Below are 20,832 nucleotides of genomic sequence, written 5' to 3' on the forward strand. Positions count from 1 at the left end.
GTCTAAGGATGGTGAAGATTTGGTCTGCTGTGGCTCGATCCGTGTCCCCGACTGCTAACACTTCCCTCCTTGCTTCGCCCTCCAAGGATCCCAGCACGAATTGGGCTTGCTGTTGTACACTCAGTCCCTGGAGGCTAGCTAAATATTTGGCCTGAGAAATCCACTCCTCGACTGGGAATTCAGACCCTAACCCTCCAAAGCGAGGTGCCCATGGCGCACCCATGAAGATAGGCATTGCTGTGGGTGGACGCCCCTCCGCCCCTTCGGTCATATTGACAGGGTAGTCGCTCCACTTAGGGCAGAAATCCTGCCGGCTACGCCACTTGTGACAGCTAGGGGGCGCTGTTTAGCCCAAAGTAATACTATCTATCCTAAGGAGCAATTACACCCGTCAATAAGACCCAAGCAGACCAGCACGTAGTAAAATATCAGTTTTTATTTGTTTAAAAGAGAGCTTAAGAGTGGAATCCTTGGGTTGCCACACCAGCTCGGGTCCCCGTCTTGTGGACCTCTGGCCACACTCCCCAACTCGGCAGGGCCCGGACTGGAAAAGATAAAGGGACAGTTACACAGGGTCAACCACTGGTCATTAGGCTTTTACGATCGACCAGGTCCGCCTACCTCTATGCCCCGTTGTAGGTGGCTTCGGCCGTCGTCTCACTGGGGAGCCTGTGTCGCAGCCTGCGGGTCTATAGGGGTCGCTCACTGCGACCGAGAGGGGGGTGCCACCACACACACTGCACCGTGAAAGGGGGGGGGTCACACTGGTCACACTGGTCACACGGGTCACACTGGTCACACGGGTCACACTGGTCACACGGGTCACACTGGTCACACTGGGTCACACTGGGTCACACTGGTCACACTGGGTCACACTGGGTCACACTGGGTCACACGGGTTAAAGCAGGCTGGCTCCAGACTCTCCGGTGGCGACGCTCGGCTGTCGGCGCATGGAGATGGTTTCTCCTGAGTCAGGCTGGGCCGGGGGGATGACAGGGTCAAGGCACTGGGGGCTAGCTCACGGTGAGGGGGAGCGGAGACAGGCTATCGCTTCTGAGGGGGGCCGCGACAGCTTAAGTCCAAAGGAGGACAATAGATGGAGAGAGGGAGAGAGACAAGCAGCAGGCAGTTAATGGGCTCGGACAAGCATCAATAGGGGAGGGGGGGGGGGAAGAACAGGCTAACACTTGCAGGTGGGGCAGTGTTGGCTTGGTTGCCTAGGGGCAGTTCAATGGCAAAAGCAGGTGGTCACGATACAGCTAGCTGGCTAGGGCATACACTAACGGGGGATGGATAGGCCAGCACTTACAGAGAGATAGCGTTAGCTTAAGTCCAGGTTGTAATACTTCAATGAGGCACACAGGAATTAGCCATGCAACAGCTAGTTGGCTAGAGCACACACCAACGGGGAATGGACAGGCCAGCACTTACAGGGAGATAGCGTTAGCTTAAGTGCAGGTTGTAATACTTCAACGAGACACAGGAATTAGCCATGCAACAGCTAGTTGGCTAGAGCACACATCAACAGGGAATGGGCAGGCCAGCACTTCCAGAGAGATAGCGTTAGCTTAAGTGCAGGTTGTAATACTTCCACGGGACACACAGGAATTAGCCATGCAACAGCTAGTTGGCTAGAGCACACACCAACGGGGAATGGACAGGCCAGCACTTACAGGGAGATAGCGTTAGCTTAAGTGCAGGTTGTAATACTTCAACGGGACACACAGGAATTAGCCATGCAACAGCTAGTTGACTAGAGCACACATCAACAGGGAATGGGCAGGCCAGCACTTCCAGAGAGATAGCGTTAGCTTAATTTCCAAGTACACAATCACACATGCACTGAGGAAAGTTACGTAGTTACTTAGCTTCCCACGTCGGCTCCTCGTACCGAACCTCGGGTATGACTCCTCGCGGTCTTCGTTATTCTCCAGTATGAATCTTCTACTTCGGTGCGGCCCAGCATTGGCGTCTTCGGTGCTCTCAGTCCTCGTGCCTGTGCCCTCTCTGCCTGAGACTTCGAGGCAAACACATTAAAACCATTCCCCAATCGCCCCATTCTCCAATCATAGAGCTACTCCTGATTTTGCGAACACCTGTGCTTGATTATCATTTAGTAAACAATCGTGCGGCTGTAGCCGTCCGCCCCTTTGAGTGACCCGGGGGAAACAGTGGCATGTTATTAGTTCCGCCTTCTGTCAGCCACCCGGTGACATCAGCATTACTACAGTTATACTGATGTTAGGAGCCTGAAGTGAAGAGTCTGAAATTGCATGTTATAGCATAATATTCTGATTATTATGATGATATAATTTGATGCATTTGGACTGTTCAATTGTTCACAAACTACAAACTACAAAAAAGCTGGCTCTGACATAACATAATCCTAACGGTGGTAGTACAAGAGCCACTGACAGTCCACACAGCCTGGGGAAGGGGGGAAGGGCAAGCAACATTGCAACATTCTCGCGAGAACTTTCATATTTCCCACACATTCGTGCGGGAAAGTATGGTTCACACAACCTGGGGGTGGGGCAAACACACAAAAACCTGGACCACAGCCCTAGTCTAAACCATTTCTTAGCTGCTCTGTGTGCTTTCTCTCTCCGAGTGCTCTTTGATAATGAATACTAGGAAAAGGTTTTCTGTCACTGAGGTTTTGACACAAGTCCTTGATGAAAGTGACATAGAGGAAGATGTGTCTGAGATAGAGGATCATATAGAGGTTCATAATGAGGATGACCTTGATTATCACCCTGGTTCTGAGAAGGAGGATGAGGACGAGGATGAGGATGAGGATGAGGAGGAGATCGACCCTCCTGTTCCTCCAATTGTCTCTCCAATTGCTCCTGTCCCTCCTATAGTCTCTCAACCACAAGCAATGACACTACTTTCCAAAAATAAAACGTTGACATGGTCTGTCTCCCCACCTGTACAACAGGGTAGACTTGGTGCTGCTAATGTCATCAGAATGATTCCGGGGCCCACCAGATATGCTGTTAGCCGTGTGCAAGACATAAAATCAACATTTGAGCTCTTCATAACTCCAGCAATCCAAAACATTATACTACAAATGACAAACTTAGAGGGAAGCCGTGTGTATGGTGACAGTTGGGAAGTCTTGGATTTGACCCACTTGCAAGCTTACATTGGGTTGCTCATTTTGGCAGGAGTGTATAAGTCAAAAGGTGAAGCAACCGAAAGCCTTTGGGGTGCTGACACTGGAAGGGCAATATTTCCAGCCACCATGCCTCTGAAATCTTTTCATGTTTTGTCTCGTGTCATACGCTTTGATAACAGAGAAACAAGGCAGGGCCGGCGAGAGCTTGACAAACTGGCAGCAATACGTGATGTGTGGGACAAGTGGGTTCAGCAGCTACCTTTGCTTTACAATCCGGGCCCAAACATGACTGTGGATGAATGTCTGGTTGCATTTCGTGGTCGGTGTCCCTTCAGACAATACATTCCGAGCAAACCGGCAAAATACGGCATAAAAATTTGGGCAGCGTGCGATGCCGAGTCCAGTTACGCCTGGAATATGCAGGTCTATACAGGCAAATCCCAAGGTGGCGCTCCTGAAAAAAATCAGGGCAAGAGGGTGGTACTTGACATGGCTAAAGGACTGAGTGGTCATAACATTGCATGTGACAATTTCTTTAAGTCATATGCCCTGGGTGAAGAACTGCTGAAAAGGAAGGTTACCATGTTGGGGACAGTGAGGAAAAATAAGCCAGAGCTTCCTCCTGAGCTGGTTGCAAAAGAGAAAAGGGAGGTAGCATCCTCAAAGTTTGCCTTCACTGACAAAGCCACTCTTGTCTCCTATTGCCCCAAGAAAAGGACAATAGTTGTTCTGATGAGCACTATGCACAAAGATGCTGTCCTGAGCACCCGGGAAGACAAAAAGCCACAAATGATCCTGGACTACAATGCGACTAAAGGAGGCGTTGATAACCTGGACAAGGTCACAGCCACATACAGCTGTCGGCGCAAGACTGCCCGTTGGCCCCTTGTCATTTTCTTCAACATCATCGATGTGAGTGCCTATAATGGCTTTGTGCTATGGCGTGAAATTAACCCTGACTGGAATGGCGCAAAACTGAACAAAAGGAGGATCTTCCTGGATGAGCTGGGTCATGCATTGGTGAGACCACAGATAGAACGACGACGGCGCCTTCCAAAAGCATCAGCAGCTGCTGCTGCTGTTGTCAAGGACATCCAATCAGAGGCCTCAACTCCTCCAGTGGGTCAAACAGGGAAGAAACGTGCTAGGTGCCAGGTCTGTCCCTACAGAAATGACTCCAAGATCAGCAACACTTGTGTGAAATGCAAGAAATTTGTCTGCAAGCAGCATGCATGCATTGTCTGCACGTCATGTCTGGAGTAATGCATTGTGACTCATCATTTCAGTGACTACTGTATGTAATTTTGTGTCAGAAATTCTTATGCAATGCTATTGTTAGTGTTTTACAGATTTTGTAAGTTTTTAGCAGTTGGAAAACTGTTGTTTGATGTTTTGCTGATGACGTTCATGCATTGCTATTGCAAGTGTTATGTAAATGTATTTGCTTGTGTACAGATATGAAAACGATTATTCAAATGATCTTTTCTGAGGTTTTTGTAAGTTCATAGTACTTGAAGAACTATTATGTGATGTTTTAGTAATGATTAAACTCATTTTTACTAAATAAAATCTTACATTTTTGAAACTGTCTTTGTTTATTGTGTCTTTTGGGGTTGGGGTCAAATTGACCCCAAGGACAACGAGTGTAATTTTTTTCACATTAATGCTAATAATAGTAGCAGTTTTTCATTACAAATGTTACAGATAAACCAAATATGTACTAAGACGGTATATGAAGCCATTAAAACAGTAAAAACATGGTTCTTTCAAATTTTGTGTCAATCAGTGAGATTTTATGATGATTTGTATATTTCGCTATAAGCACATAACAGGCATGCTGGGCTCATAAAGGGGTGTGGGGGGGTGAGATTGTTTTTTAGGGCTATTGATGGTGGTTATTACACTCTTGTTAAAGTACCTGTCACAAAAAAACTGGGTAACATTATGAATTATAATCATTTTCTGAGGATTTATTTAGCTGGGGTCAAATTGACCCCAAGGATAGAGAAGATAGTAAGATTTCAGGACAACATAAGGGTTAAGAGTTAACACTTTAGCCAGATTAGCTACAAACAGTCGAGCTAGCTAGCCAATCCATCCAAACCAGTGGAAGAACCACATTGACATTGACATTACTTCAGGTAGATTAAACAAACAAACAAAAAAAGGCTCAACTTGTGATGAACAAACAAACTAACGTTAGCAACTACCGGTACAAACCTGATTTCGAGTGATGGAGGAAGAGGTGCGTTAGGTAGCGTTAGCTAACTTATCGTAAAAGGCCTTTTCCCAGCGTGTATGTGCAACTTAAAGGAGCCGTATGTAGGATTTTGGCCAAAACGAGTACTGCAATTACTTTCAAAATACTGTAGAGCGGTGAATCGCCTCCCCCTCCCCTCTGAGTCACGGTTGCCAGCTAGCTGCAGCAGGAACGGCTGCTAGCTTTCAATGGCAAGTGTTTTCCTCAGCATAAAAACAGAGAAACGAACTCTGATAATGCATTGCTAACGTTAGCAATGACTACTAGATGCTTTTATTTCCCAAACAATTCCTTAGCCTACCTTTTCAATTCAATTACCCACCTCCTCCATATGGCCAACATACTTTGCACGAACTTGCATAATTTGTTCAACTGTCATGAATAGGCTATTTAAAATGTCCATATTTAAAGTAGCCGACAAGTAAGTTAGCCAAACTGATGAATCTTTACCTGTCCAGGAGCAAATTAACAACACTGACGTCTGTCTTCAAATTCTTCTCCGTTTTCAGCCGTCTCAATCTCCTAAATCCTTGTTTTATTTAGATGTATTTCGGATTCATAACAAGGTCTTTTAGGTTCCATAACGTTAGACATTTTTTATCCAACACGTTTGTAGCTGCAGCTGTCTATGGTGGTAACTAGCATAGCTGGCAACCCGGATGGCGAAATACTACTGACTTCGTGATTCGTAGATAAGTGTAGGGCGGCGCATCAAACCAAAACACAGAATAACAACATCAACATCAGTTGAGGGCTGCAACTTCACTTTTAAATTAAAATATCTTGGCCGGACTACTGTTGTCAGTGATATATAAGCATTTGAAATTAGCATGATTTCTAAATGTCTAGTGACATATCAGGGCCATTTTATGATTAATTGAAATACATTTCCTACATACGGCTCCTTTAATATTAATTTCAATACAAACCAAGACGGCGGATTCCTAAAGAAACACAAGCATCCACCCCATAAGTGTATCTAAATTAGCTTTGTACCAAAATTACATTTTACCGAGACTCAGATAGTTTGAATCAAAGCAGAGAAGAGAAGAGCTAATAACGTTGATATAAAATTACAGTTTGTCAGGCTAACAGTAAGTTACATAATGATAGCTTACCTTCGTCCAGAATGTTTCTTAATCATCTTCTTTCGTTTTTTTTATTCGTCTTTTCATCTTCTACTTGCTGACGGTGCAGGGCTCTTAAAAATGGCGCCGTCGACTAATTCAAAATTTCAAAATTCAGACCGTAGGGATCCCATGGTGAAACGCGGTTGCTGTAAAACTCGCTTGTAATGTACAGTGTAGTTACAATAATAATACAGGACTGTCCATAAATGCCCCATGATGCATTGTCATTTACAGTAAAAACTAGGGTGACCAGATTTCTCTTAACTAAAACCGGGACACTTTTGTGCATAATCAAATGTAACGTCAACATGCGACAGCTGAAGCCTTTTTTTTTCGTATAGCCGTCCTTAAACCCAAACGGTAGTGGGGGTTCGGGGGTATCACCCCCGCGAAAATGTCTTAAATATTGCTGTGTAAATGCACAAATTCTGTGCACTTTCAGTCAGAGATTAGGGCCTGCACTGTCTGACTCCTAAACATTCCTTTCCTATTATCTAGCCTATGCATGAAAATGTTTTTTGAAAAACGAAACTCAGCCATATTATTTTCTCTACCTTAGTTTACATTGTGTGATAACTCTAAACAGCTACTCTTGTCAGATGGCCATTATACATCATTGAAAAGCTGAGATTCCAGGCTTTCAGTAAAGGTATGGTTTGCCCCCTTTTTGGTAACGACCAACCCCTCTGGCTCACAGACTAGGCTATTATTACACGGACGGTTATTGAGAATGATGACTTTCTCTTCAACATTGTCGTAGCGTAACCTGCTATGAGGCAATGAAACAATGTAACGTTGACTGCAAAGATTGTGCAGACTGTTGCGATTGACTGGCACACGATCACACACAGAAATCATACGTCGGACGCTTATGCTAGTTTCTACATGGGTTTAGGTAGTGCTCGGGCTATATTAAAACCACACTTCAACAGTGGTTGGTGAAAACCGGGACATATTAGCGTCCCGACGGGCTTTTGTCGAGACTCGGGACACGCCACTCAAAATCGGGACTGTCCCAGGAAAACCGGGACGTCTGGTCACTGAATACTGATAGGCATCGGTGCTCTTAAAAGCCTTCAAATGATCACCACTGTATAGGGAGGGGTTATGAACTAGATACTGTATATGTATGTCATGGAAAGGCAATTTGGGCAAACTTGGGGCAGATATTAAGGGACAAAAGGAAACTGGGGGTAAGAGATAAGGATCGGAGCCTAAAATTGAAATTTTCTCTAGATATCGCGCTCTCTCTCTCTCATTCAAATGGGCAGTGTGGGCAGCCATATTGGACGAGATCGGTCGTGCATATGGCGGCTTTCTGTTTGATAGTGACGTAGGTGGCGCAAATTAATAGATAATCTGGCTAATTATCACAAATGTCTCTGTTTCAACATGCTCCCCATTTACAAGACAAGATGTGCATTTTTTATCCATAACAGACAAAAGTTAAACCTTGTACTGTCTGAAACATTGTCTCAAGTTACTGGAATAATGAGTTTCATTCTTAAACATTATGCATTTAGGCTACAACTCTTCCTCACACTTCAGTGATGGAAAGAAAAAAATAGTGTTTGATTGCCACAATCAGGATATTGTGAAAAAGCACATATCCATAGAGTGGTTCTCTGTGAACCCTGGAATGTATGTATATGTGAACTTTGGGCCCCCTGCTCAAAAGCTTTAAATAGCTTATAATGGGGGACCCATTCTTACATAGCAAATGAACACTACTGAACACAAAAGCGTACCAAATTGTATCTTTTGACTATGTATGAATAAATAAATAAAATAAATAAACTAATATGAACCTTTAGCCAGTGTAATGTATGAGGTATGGGTAAACCCTTTAATAAAATGTTACAACTATGATTGTAGTGGGGGTTGAATGTGAATGTTGTCTTCCACAAATTCACATTGTAGGCCTTTACTGTAGTTCTGTTCTCCCTCTAAGTACCACACATTTTAACTAATGAAGCGTTCTCTCTCAAACGAATGACAAACTTGCCCAATTTGACATATCCAATGTCAGATGACACAATGAAAAGGCGCTCTCTATAAAACAACTGAAAACAAAGAGAGCAAGGCAGACAGAGGGCAGACATGCAGGTCTCTCTGAGTCTCCTGCTGGCCTGGACAGTGTCTGCAGCCACTCTGCTCTCTCCCACCCTCACCTCCGGCTCTGACACATCTGACCTCTGCCAGTTGCGGGAGCAGTTCAATCTGACTGGGATGCACCAGGATGGAGATGTGATCATTGGGGGACTGTTTGAGGTCCATTTGCTTGCTTTATATCCAGAGATGACTTTCAGGACAAAACCAGAGCAGCTCTGGTGTCATCAGTGAGTTGAGAAACAGGCAGAGTATTAGAAAAAAAATGTGAATCAACAGAAGATATTTAATTGTTTATGTGTGTATATCTCTCCATATGTTTTGTATATCTGTATTGTGGCAAAAATACCAACAGTAATATAATCTAGTAAAAGACATGAAGAGTTCAGATGCAAAAGCCTCTAAATCCACTTTTTGTCAAAAATGAGATAATGATGGTGAGTGAATGCTCTTCACATATAGTGTAAGTTAATTCAATAATTTAGCTTCAAAACTCACTAAATACCATTCTCTTCCTGGTCTGAAATATTGATTTGTAGGCGAAACCCTATAGGAGCCTGATACAAAATGCTCATTTAAAAGAAAAGTGGTCAGACGGATTTAGAGGCTTTTGCATCTGCAACTGAACCCTTCACATATATTATATTAGATGAAATTGTACAACTTTTCCTATATTACTGTTAACATAAATAGTTTAGGAGGCCAATTAAAATGTGATGTATGGTTATGCGAGAGTAAGCACTGGTGTAATTATGATAATAGAAATGTTGTTGTTGGCAGGTTTAACTTCCATGGATTCAAACAAGCAATGGCGATGGTTTTTGCTGTGCAAGAGATCAACAGAAACCCAAACCTGCTTCCATATATAAAGCTGGGCTATCAAATGTATGACAATTGTGTGAGAATGGATGTGGCAATCCGAGCTGCCACAGCTCTTGTCGGCGGATCTGAAAAGTCTTTTTCTTTAAGGAATTGCACTGGGCTACCTCCTGTGATAGGCATTGTGGGGGATCCTGTGTCCTCTCACTCAATTGCCATATCCAGTGTACTAGGACTGTTCCGTGTTCCAATGGTATGTAGCAGCAGAACAATAAATCACATTCTCAGCAATTTCTCCTGGTTTATGGACATATTGGTCCTGTGGATGTTTGACTACAAAGTCAATATTGAAGCCAATACAGCTGAGAGTATAGGACACAAATGAAATGACATGGCACAGCTGTTTCTCTTCCATCTTATATTTCCCAAATATGTTTGCAAAGATTCAAGTTGAACTCTTCCAAAACCAATAATATTGATTACATGAAAATAGACAGTTAACCATCTCTGACAGAAACACGACACTACAATGTTATTTACTGTATTTATTTTTTTACCATGGCCTCTCAAAGTAAAACTACATAAAGTAAACATGCAAAGACAGTGCTATTTACATAAAAGGGCAATTATATTGTATAGTATAAGTTATTATATTATATATCATCTTCAAATGCCTATTGATTTCATAGGTGAACATAATCAGCACCTATGCCACATACAGTATTCAAATACCTAATTTTCTCTATCCATCTCTGTCCATTTGTGAGTGTGTCTATGGCAATGTTATTCATGGACCACAGAATTGACAGTTTTTAAGTGTCCACAGTAAATTATGAACCATTGCTTTCTAGCAGCTTTATAAAGTAACATTGTATTGTAGGCTTGTAATAGATGGTTTGAAATGCTTAATGATTTTCACTGTCTTTTAGGTAAGCTTCTTTGCCACCTGTTCCTGCTTAAGTGATAGACGGCGCTACCCCTCTTTTTTCAGGACTATTCCCAGTGATGCATTCCAAGTGAGAGCTATGATACAGATATTGAAGCACTTCAGATGGACATGGGTGGGTCTCATCTATAGTGATGATGACTATGGCCGCCATGCTGCTCAGTCTTTTCGTGAGGATGTCAATGCATTTGGTGGTTGTGTAGCATTCTCAGAAGTGCTGCCCAGAGACAATGATATTGTGGAGATCAGAAAGATTATGCAGGTCATTCAGACATCCACCTCACAAGTGATTGTAGCCTTTTCGGCAAAATCATATCTATTGGCCCTCATGGATGAAGTAGTACGTCAGAATGTCACAAGGCAGTGGATTGCCAGTGAGGCATGGGCTACTTCTACTGTCTTTCTTATCCCAGACCTGCTTCCTTTCCTCAGAGGCACTCTGGGCATTGCCATTCGGCGTGGAGAGATTGAAGGGATGAAGGAGTTCCTACTGAGTATTCGCCCTGACAATGACCCCAAGAACAGTATGGTGAAAAAGTTTTGGCAGGAGATGTTCAGTTGTAGGTTTGAGCCAGAAGAGGCCTTGGCAATAGCTGAGGGAAGCATCTGTACAGGACAGGAGGACCTGAGCAAAGCTGACTTAACATTCAGTGATGTGTCTGATCTCAGACCCTCCTATAACGTCTATAAAGCAGTCTATGCCCTGGCACATTCTCTCCACGATCTGATGAGCTGTGTCCCTGGGCAAGGGCCCTTTAAAGGGAACAGCTGTGCCAGTCTACATGATATGCAACCCTGGCAGGTAAAGTTAAACATGTTAATATTTTCTAAAACAGCTTACTGGTAATCAACTTTCAATTTAGTTTATGAAATGTAATGCATGTGTGTTAGGAAGACCTGATGTTCACCATTCCCCGATTGTTTTATTTCCATCTTGTTTCTCCCATCCTATTTGCATCAGTTATTTCACTACCTACAGTCGGTGAACTACACAACAGGTTTTGGTGATCAAGTGTCTTTTGACGAGAATGGTGATGCCTTGGCCATCTATGACATTTTGAACTGGCAGGTGTCGGCAGATGGTACAATGAAAGCAAAAACAGTGGGTGCTGTTGATGAATCACAACCAACCGGGAAAGTGCTGAGTTTAGATGAGGACAAAATCTTCTGGAACTTTGAATCAAAAAAAGTATTGAACCTCTTATGTTGAAATTGACCTCAAACTAATGGTTTAAGATGAACTATGCAGAGTTTTCATGTCAAACTTCATGAACAAACTAAAAAATGAAAATAACATACATTATATTTTATTCATAGCTTGAATGGATTTGAAGAAACATATACTGTAGCTCAAATTTAATATGTTATGTGTTGCTTTAATCCACAGCCTCCAAGGTCAGTATGTAGTGAGCCCTGTCCCCCTGGAACTAGAAAAGCCAGAAGGAAAGGACTACCTGTCTGCTGCTTTGACTGCCTTCCTTGTGCTGATGGAGAGATCAGTAACACTACAGGTAACAGATAAATTACAACCAATGAGCTAAAAACCCTTTGCCAATTGTGCAAATGAAAGATGTGCACACAGAGAAATCCCAAATGTCTACAGTAGTGTTCCTCTAAAAGCCTCAAAGGGAATGTAATGTGCAAAACCTGTCACATCTGTGCATTGCATGTGTTTGTGTTACACTTAATGCTTGTTTACTTAGGCAAAACTTCACGCAACTAACAGCATTTTTCTGTACATTATTCAGTCTCTATATCTAAATTTCATTTCAGCCTTCCCATTTTTTGCCTTTAGATTCTCTTGAATGCTTCAGATGTCCAAAGGAGTTCTGGTCAAGTCTGGATAAAGAGCAATGTGTCCCCAAGGAGATCGAGTTTCTCTCCTATGAAGAGGCTTTGGGCATCTCCTTGACAACAGTGTCTGTTCTTGGGGCGTGCATTGCTGCTGTGGTTCTTGCTATATTTGTTCACCACCGTCATACTCCTGTAGTGAGAGCCAACAACTCTGAACTGAGCTTCCTGATTCTGCTTTCACTAAAACTCTGTTTCCTGTGTGCACTGCTGTTCATTGGTCAGCCCAGGCTATGGACCTGTCAGCTCCGCCATGCAGCATTTGGTATCAGCTTTGTACTCTGTGTCTCTAGCATTCTGGTCAAGACAATGGTTGTCATTGCTGTTTTTAAGTCCTCAAGACCTGAAGGAAAAGGGGCAATGAAGTGGTTTGGGGCAGCTCAGCAAAGAGGCACTGTCCTCATTCTAACCTCACTCCAAGTGGCCATCTGTGTGATCTGGCTCTCAACTGCCTCTCCGACCCCTCACAAAAACACTCACTACCACAGCTCCAAGATTGTGTTTGAATGTGCAGTGGGCTCAGTGGCAGGGTTTGCTACATTGTTGGGCTACATAGGCCTTCTAGCAGCCATCAGCTTTTTGCTAGCTTTCTTAGCAAGAAACCTCCCAGATCATTTCAACGAGGCCAAGTTCATTACCTTCAGCATGCTCATCTTCTGTGCTGTGTGGATTGCTTTTGTTCCTGCCTATGTCAGTTCCCCTGGTAAGTATGCAGATGCAGTGGAGATCTTTGCAATCCTGGCCTCCAGCTTTGGCCTACTCATGGCCATCTTTGCTCCAAAGTGCTTCATAATTCTCCTGCATCCAGAGAGAAACACCAAAAAGGCACTCATGGGTCGAGCCTCTAAATGATATCTCTTCTTGGTATTAAATATTTTTGAGTTAGAACACAATTTTATGGCTCCCCATCACAATTTCCACAGTCATCTCAATGTTTTCTAAAAATCGTGTTTTGAAATGAATAGGTTCTGCAGTCTAATGGCACAGACATGCCTTTCCATGTACTATTGAAGTTAAAGGCCTGAAATAAAACACATTTTCATTAATTAAGTATTCTGTATGAATGCTTGTTTGGTGTACTAATATGAGTTTGAACATATTGAACATACAAAACTTTGTAATCAAACAGTAACACAACTCTAAAACTTAAAGGGACATTGTGTAAGATTTCCAATGGTTTGTTACCAAAATCAACATTTCCCATTCATAAATGTAGCCTCATTTCTATCAGAAAGACTCGGGGACAGACATGATGAAAGTTAACATATATTTTAATCCATAAAAGGATTTACGAATGACACAAGCAGCAATGAGAGTCTTTGGCATAGGCCCCGTCCTCAGTCCAGGTCGCTGTGTGTGCAGACCCTTGCAGATCCTGCCGGAATGACGGCAGGGGGGCGGAGCCTTCCCCAAAAGAATAAGAAAAAAGATACCCACCACGAATGCTTAGATTGGACATCCTTCTGAAATAGAGCATAACAATATTAAACGGTGCATGACATTATCCTGTTGAATCTGGGAAATGAATCACGAAAGCGAGACTGTAAAAGGATCTTGACAATAGAGCCAATTGCGATAATCAAGACTATAGCAAATCTCCTAAGCTAGACTGAATTTTGCCTAGCCGGTGACGTAGGCTGGTGATAAACGAAGAAAATAGAGCAGTTACACATTTCTAAGGTTCAGGGTGAAGCAAACTTGCATGACATGCTGGGCAATGAGCTTGCAGTTGCAGATGCTTGGAGTCGGTGCAGCAGGACAGCACTTGAAGTTGCAATACTTGGGGTCGGTGCATCAGGTACAGAGCTTGCGGTTGCAGATGCTGATGCTAGTAATTCAATGACATGTCTCAAGAGTTGATGTTTGATCGGCTTAGAGGCCCAGCAGGCCTGATCTGATCTCAACATGCCGGAGCAGAGTCACCAGAAACGCCAGCCACGCAAGTGCGGTCGAGCCGAAGCCCGGACCCTGCACAAGCACAGATGAACCATGTAGAGTATGATTAATTGAAAGACCACCACCAGACATTTGCTAGATAATGTACATATATTATGGAAACTCATTGCTGCAGAGCAGTCTTCATCATTCAACAGTCACAGTAGGCTACTGAGGATAGACATGAGTCTTGAGACTAGAGCTTTAAGAGCAAAACTTGGAGTTTGGGAAGTCGATACGTTTTCTGATTCAATGACTACCGAAGTTGCAAGACAAGAGAATAGATAGATCAATATGTAGACATGATGAAGACAAACTTTCCAGAATTTGTCACGAAGTGTACAGGTAGGATTAAAAGACAAATAAGCGAGTTTCAATTGACTTACCTTTTGACCCACCTGAAAATCAAACAGCAACAGCACAGTTTTCAGGGAAGATTATGTTCGATAATGAATATCAACCCCTAAAGAAATGGGATGGGCAAGCCGTATCCTGCAACAGAGTCAAGCTAAACAGACCCAAGGGCAAGATAGAAAAGTGTGATCCACGCCTCTTCACCTTGCTCTTGGAAGACACCCCCAAAATAAGATGAGGGCAAACGAGTTATAAGTTAGCAAACAAGGGGAGCGTACCTATGTTCCCCGGGTCCTATGTTCCCCGGGTCCTATGTTCCCCACTTTGTATGGGACCGGGGAACATAGGACCCTTTTTTAAAAAAAGGGTCCTATGTTCCCCACTGTTCCCAAAAAGGGTCCTATGTTCCCCTCTTAGTATGGGACTGGGGAACATAGAACCCTTTTTCAAAAAAAGGGTCCTATGTTCCCCAGGAGACCGGGGGAACATAGGACCCTTTTTTTAAAAAAAGGTCCTATGTTCCCCGGTCCCATACAAAGGGGGGAACATAGGACCCTTTTTTTGAAAAAAAGGTCCTATGTTCCCCAGTCTATTATTATGACCGCCACACAGCGAAGCGGTGGGTAGGTCAGGTTTAGTCAGATTTGGGGGGGGTTTTCAAATGCGCAATTTTCCGTCAAGAAGTCCCGGGCCACTGAAAGACCGGGGTGCATGAAACTTGTTGCGCATGTAGACCCACAAGCATAGCATGGAACCATTGTTTTTCGTTTTGATCCGTCGCCAACTCAACTGGACCCCCGTAAGGAGGGTAGAATGAAGAATATATCGTAAATAAATAAATGTTTTCCTTGAAACACAGGGGGCATAGTGACTCCTATGTTAAATTCCCATAGAAGCAGAAAGATTTTTGATATGTTTTTATTTTTAAAGGCCAGTTATTTCCAGGATACTATGCATCCTGATAAGTTTTACTTTGCCTTTGGAATCAAAATAGCCCCACATCACCACATACCCTTCACCATACCTAGAGATTGGCATGGTGTTTTTTTTTCAGTTAGCCTAGGCCTATTAGCCTGTTTGATTTGCATTAAGCTCAATGAGTTATGTGGTGATGTGGGGCTATTTTGATTCCAAAGGCAAAGGGAAACTTGATCCATGAAATAACTGGCCTTTAAAAATTAAAACATATGTAAAATCTTCCTGCTTCTATGGGAATTTAACATAGGAGTCAAATACTTATGCCCCTGTGTTTTAAGGAAAACATTTATTTATCTATTTATGATACATTCTTCATTCACAAAGAAAATGTATGTCCTTAAAGGTTGGATTTGTACTCATTTGTTTAATTAAGGCATTAAGATACATTTTGAAAAGGGTATTTCATATACTGTACCTCTTTTTAGTCAACTTTAGCATGGGGTCAAATACTTATTCTCCCCACTGTATACATGTACATGTATGTGTGTGTGTGTGTGTGTGTGTGTGTGTGTGTGTGTGTGTGTGTGTGTGTGCCTGCATGTGTGCATGTATCTTTATGTGTTTATGCGTGCGTGTGCATAGTGTACAGTCGCTAAATGTACACATATTAATTTATTGTATGGTCCCTCAATTACACAAAACTTGGCATACATCCAAAGATACCTGCAATTACAATGCCTCAATTTAGCTTTTTCATTTTTAACTAGGTGGCTCTATACATGAAATGAGTGGTTATGGGATGGGTTGATATGGTCCTTTAAGACCAACATACAAAAAAAGTTGGTCCAACAAGTTTCGTGCACCCCGGTCCCGGGAATCCTTGACTGACAATTGCGCATGGAAAAAAAAATAAATAAAAATCTGACTAAACCTGCGCTGTAGGGCGGTCATGATAATTTTACCAACAAAAATAGCACAAACAATGCACAGTTAAGGTATTAGCCTAATTGAATTTAATTTCCCCTTGGGGATCAATAAAGTATCTATCTATCTATCTATCTATCTAATACTCACTTACTCTGCCTCACAGGAGAGTCTTTCACCTACCACTCACAAAACATTTTACAATCAAAGAGGGATGCAGTGGGTGAGACTGGTAAAGTTCAGTTTCTCACAGCGGGGAACATAGAACCCTTTTTCAAAAAAAGGGTCCTATGTTCCCCGGGAGACCTGGGGAACATAGGACCCTTTTTCAGAGAAAGGGTCCTATGATCCCCTGTATGTATTGCAACCGGGAAACATAGGACCCTTTTGGGGAAAAATGGGGAACATAGGACCCTTTTTCTGAAAAAGGGTCCTATGTTCCCCGAGCGGGGAACATAGGACCTGGGGAACATAGGACCCGGGGAACATAGGGATGACCCCCAAACGGGATCATAAATCTCATGAATGTAGCAACAAGTTCATAAATCTCAGAATGTAGATAGGGGAAGACCTCCTGTAAACCCCGTACACAGAAATGTATGCCTTTGAATTAAACAGCAGCTCAGGTCGAGTGAATAGGTGAGCATAACCAGCTTTGGCATATGCAGAGATTGAAACAAGATCGGGAGCTTGCATAAGCTCTGAGCTTTCGTAACTCGGTTACGATGTTACAATGCATGATGTGGTGCAGATGTGGTGCAAGCACCCATGGCTTAGAGCTGATTGAACAATGCGATTCGATTCGAGCGATTCGATTCGATAGCTTGCATAAGCTCTGGGCTTTCGTAACTCGGTTATGATGTTACGATGCATGATGTGGTGCAGATGTGGTGCAAGCACCCGTGGCTATGTGCTGAAGGAATGATGCGTTTCGATTCGAGCGATTCGAATCTAGACAACTGCAAAAGTTGTCCATGATGACAGCAGATGACGTGCAAGCACCAGGCTTAGTGCTGATTGAATGATGCGTTTTGATTCGAGCGATTCGATTCGAGCATTAGATTCGAGCGAATAGAATCTAGACAACTGCGAAAGTTGTCCATGATGACAGCAGATGAGGTGCAAGCACCAGGCTTAATGCTGATGAATGATGCATTTCGATTCGAGCGATTCGAATCTAGACAACTGCGAAAGTTGTCCATGATGACAGCAGTGCTGATGAATGATGCAATTTGATCGAGCGATTCGATCGATGTGAGACAACTGCCGGAGTTATCCATGATGGGGGCCTATATGCAATGTCAATGCAGGTGTTGTGCAAGCTAAGATGTGATATTGAAGTAGAGTCATGTTGTGGCTAGATGTGACGTGGTTTGAGCTTGCAGAAGCTGACCAGGGGCGGTGGTGCGTATGTGACTATAATGTTTGCGACTTAACTCAGTGCGGCTGTGCGAAGTGACTGAAGTAAGATAGCGTTCCATTAAGATTCAACTAAGGTTTAGCTGAGCTGAAAAAACACCACCAGACCTTTGCAAGGTAACGTCGGACCCCGGAAGAATAGCTAGGACGTAAGCCCCAGCTAATCTGGCATAGAAACAACAAACATGCAACAACCCCGATGGAACATAACCTTATGGGAGGAGGTAAGAGCAGCATGTGCGTTCCCCTTGGTTAGTCAGCAAACAGAAAAAAAAGCATAGGCCTACAGGCCAGCATGATATTACATTTAACCGATGACTATGATCAAATGCAAACAATCGTGATAAAAATGTAAAAACGAGAGCACTGACTGCACGTCATGAATTTAACACTTGATAACAAGAAAATATTCTAAGACCATTTAAAATACGCCTTCAGGTGCATATGGAATAATAAAATAGCCGCGCAGACAAGACACTCAGCTGTACGCTAACAGCACGTCTCCTGAACGAATGAGGAAGCGTTTTCCCCAGTAGGCCTACACTGCACCTTCCAACAAGGAAGAGTAGCCTAGCAGCGAAACAAAGTGTTTGAAGATAACAGACACATGACTAGTTCTAACTTCTTCTCCTTTTCCTCCTTCTTCTTCTGGCGGTTAGCAACAGCTTAGGTGCATTACACATAGCGTGAGAGAACCTTCGAAAAGTTGTGGGATCTGCTTCGTTCAAATAACAACAGCCGTTAGCCTACGAGCCGACAATGACGACAATGTGACCAACCTTGCTCTCCGACGAACGAGAGCTAATTTGACAGAGTTGAATGATTACCAGACACATGACTAGCTTCTTCTTAGACTTCTTCTCCTCCTTCTGGCAGTTAGCAAACAGCTAAGGTGCATAGCCTACACACAACGTGACGCGACGAACGAGAGCTATTTTGACAGAGTTGAATGATTAGGCCTACCAGATACATGACTACCTTCTTCTTCTTTGTCTTTTTCTTCTCCTCCTTCTGGCGGTTAGCAAACAGCTTAGGTGCATACATGGCGTGAGGGAACCTTCAAAAAATTGTGGGATCTGCTTCATCCGATAACGAAAGCCGTAACGTTAGCATACGAGCCGACAATGACAACTATGTGACCAACCTTACTCTCCGACAACGAGAGCTATTTTGACAGAGTTGAATGATTAGGCCTACCAGATACATGACTAGCTTCTTCTTTGTCTTCTTCTTCTCCTTCTTCTGGCGGTTAGCAAACAGCTTAGGTGCATCACACATAGCGTGAGAGAACCTTCGAGAAGTTGTGGGATCTGCTTCGTTCAATAACAACACCCGTAACGTTAGCCTACGAGCCGACAATGGCATCAATGTGGCCGACCTTACTCTCCGACGAACGAGAGCTAATTTGACAGAGTTGAATGATTACCAGACACATGACTAGGCCTACCAGATACATGACTAGCTTCTTCTTCTTTGTCTTCTTCTTCTCCTCCTTCTGGCGGTTAGCAAACAGCTTAAGGCTGGCTTACATTGCACGATTTTGGTCTGTTTTAACAGTCGGCGACTAAATTTCCACAATCGGGCGGAAATCTTGGGAGTTGTACTGAAATCGCAGCGCGCTCCCGTCATCTAAATCGTTTAGTGTAAGGTGCCAATCTTAGCTGTTTTAAGTCCGTCGGAGTCAGTCTTTTTCTAGTTTTGCCGTTACGACAATATCAAACATGTTTGATATTATCGGAAGTCTTTTCAGTCGTGGCTCATGCAAATAGTGACGTGAACATTAAAAACCAATAGTAACCTTGCGCGAACATGAAACAGGAAGGGGCAAAATAGGCGACAGCTGTAGCCTTTATGATTATTTGTTATTTCATTTCTTATAATGTATTAGTCGGCTGTTCTACGTGACAGAACAACTCTATATCTGTTAGTGATGTCACACATCAAACAATGCTGCAGAAACGCGAAAAAATTACTTTGATATGAGTAGGCTATCATGTGATTTCCTGTGAATGATGACGTGTAGCCTATTGCACGATGGAAATAATTTGAAGGAATCTAGCAGCAGTCTTGTAAATAGTGACCCACAGTCTTTGCAAAATCCTAATCTGAGACTGGCCTGTGACTAAAAACTCAATGAATTGTCTCTAGATGTGAGAGGGTCTGAGACTGTAGTTTTTCAAAAATCTTTTCCAAATCTTTGCAAAGTCTGGCAATGTAAGGTAGGCTTTAGGTGCATACATGGCGTGAGAGAACCTTCAAAAAATTGTGGGATCTCCTTCGTCCGATAACGAAAGCCGTAACGTTAGCATACGAGCCGACAATGACAACTATGTGACCAACCTTACTCTCCGACAACGAGAGCTATTTTGACAGAGTTGAATGACTAGGCCTACCAGATACATGACTAGCTCCTTCTTTGTCTTCTTCTTCTCCTTCTTCTGGCGGTTAGGAAGCAGCTTAGGTGCATTACACATAGCGTGAGAGAACCTTCGAGAAGTTGTGGGATCTGCTTCGTTCAAAAACAACACCCGTAACGTTAGCCTACGAGCCGACAATGGCATCAATGTGGCCGACCTTACTCTCCGACGAACGAGAGCTAATTTGACAGAGTTGAATGATTACCAGACACATGACTAGCTTCTTCTTAGACTTCTTCTCCTCCTTCTGGCAGTTAGCAATTAGCTAAGGTGCATAGCCTACACATAACGTGAGAGAACCTTCAAAAAGTTGTGGGATCTAGCTGCTTCGTCCGATAACGACTGCGTTAGCCTACGAGCCGACAATGACAACAATGTGACCAACCTTACTCTCCGACGAACGAGAGCTATTTTGACAGTTGAATGATTAGGCCTACCAGATACCTGACTACCTTCTTCTTCTTTGTCTTCTTCTTCTCCTCCTTCTTCTGGCGGTTAGCAAACAGCTTAGGTGCATACATGGCGTGAGAGAACCTTCAAAAAAAAAAATTGTGGGATCTGCTTCGTCCGATAACAACAGCCGTAACGTTAGCATACGAGCCGACAAGGCAACAAAGTGGCCTAGCGA

The 20,832-nt window shown here is 43.2% G+C and overlaps 2 protein-coding genes across 2 annotated transcripts; both read left to right on the top strand.

Moving 5' to 3' along the window:
* Positions 1–2,624: 2,624 nt before the first annotated feature.
* On the top strand, positions 2,625–4,385 carry LOC134100046 (piggyBac transposable element-derived protein 4-like). Its single transcript, XM_062553093.1, has one exon. It carries the CDS (start codon positions 2,625–2,627, stop codon positions 4,383–4,385), a length of 1,761 nt encoding a protein of 586 aa, XP_062409077.1.
* A 4,302-nt stretch (positions 4,386–8,687) lies between these two features.
* LOC134099548 (extracellular calcium-sensing receptor-like) lies at positions 8,688–13,089 on the top strand. Its single transcript, XM_062552447.1, has 6 exons — positions 8,688–8,851; positions 9,402–9,693; positions 10,370–11,188; positions 11,348–11,575; positions 11,774–11,897; positions 12,182–13,089. Exons 1-6 carry the CDS (start codon positions 8,742–8,744, stop codon positions 13,087–13,089), a joined length of 2,481 nt encoding a protein of 826 aa, XP_062408431.1. The 5' UTR covers positions 8,688–8,741.
* Positions 13,090–20,832: the final 7,743 nt, after the last annotated feature.

Source organism: Sardina pilchardus, chromosome 13, assembly GCF_963854185.1.
Source record: "Sardina pilchardus chromosome 13, fSarPil1.1, whole genome shotgun sequence".
Classification (NCBI taxonomy): domain Eukaryota; kingdom Metazoa; phylum Chordata; class Actinopteri; order Clupeiformes; family Clupeidae; genus Sardina; species Sardina pilchardus.

What these genes read in the sequence shown, in the direction of transcription:
- LOC134100046 (XM_062553093.1), top strand. Translation starts at nt 2,625, where the DNA reads ATGAATACTAGGAAAAGGTTTTCTGTCACTGAGGTTTTGACACAAGTC.
- LOC134099548 (XM_062552447.1), top strand. Translation starts at nt 8,742, where the DNA reads ATGCACCAGGATGGAGATGTGATCATTGGGGGACTGTTTGAGGTCCAT. An exon ending in GAGCAGCTCTGGTGTCATCA is followed by an intron (nt 8,852 to 9,401) that starts GTGAGTTGAGAA and finishes TGTTGTTGGCAG; the next exon opens with GTTTAACTTCCATGGATTCA. An exon ending in AGAGATCAGTAACACTACAG is followed by an intron (nt 11,898 to 12,181) that starts GTAACAGATAAA and finishes TTTTGCCTTTAG; the next exon opens with ATTCTCTTGAATGCTTCAGA.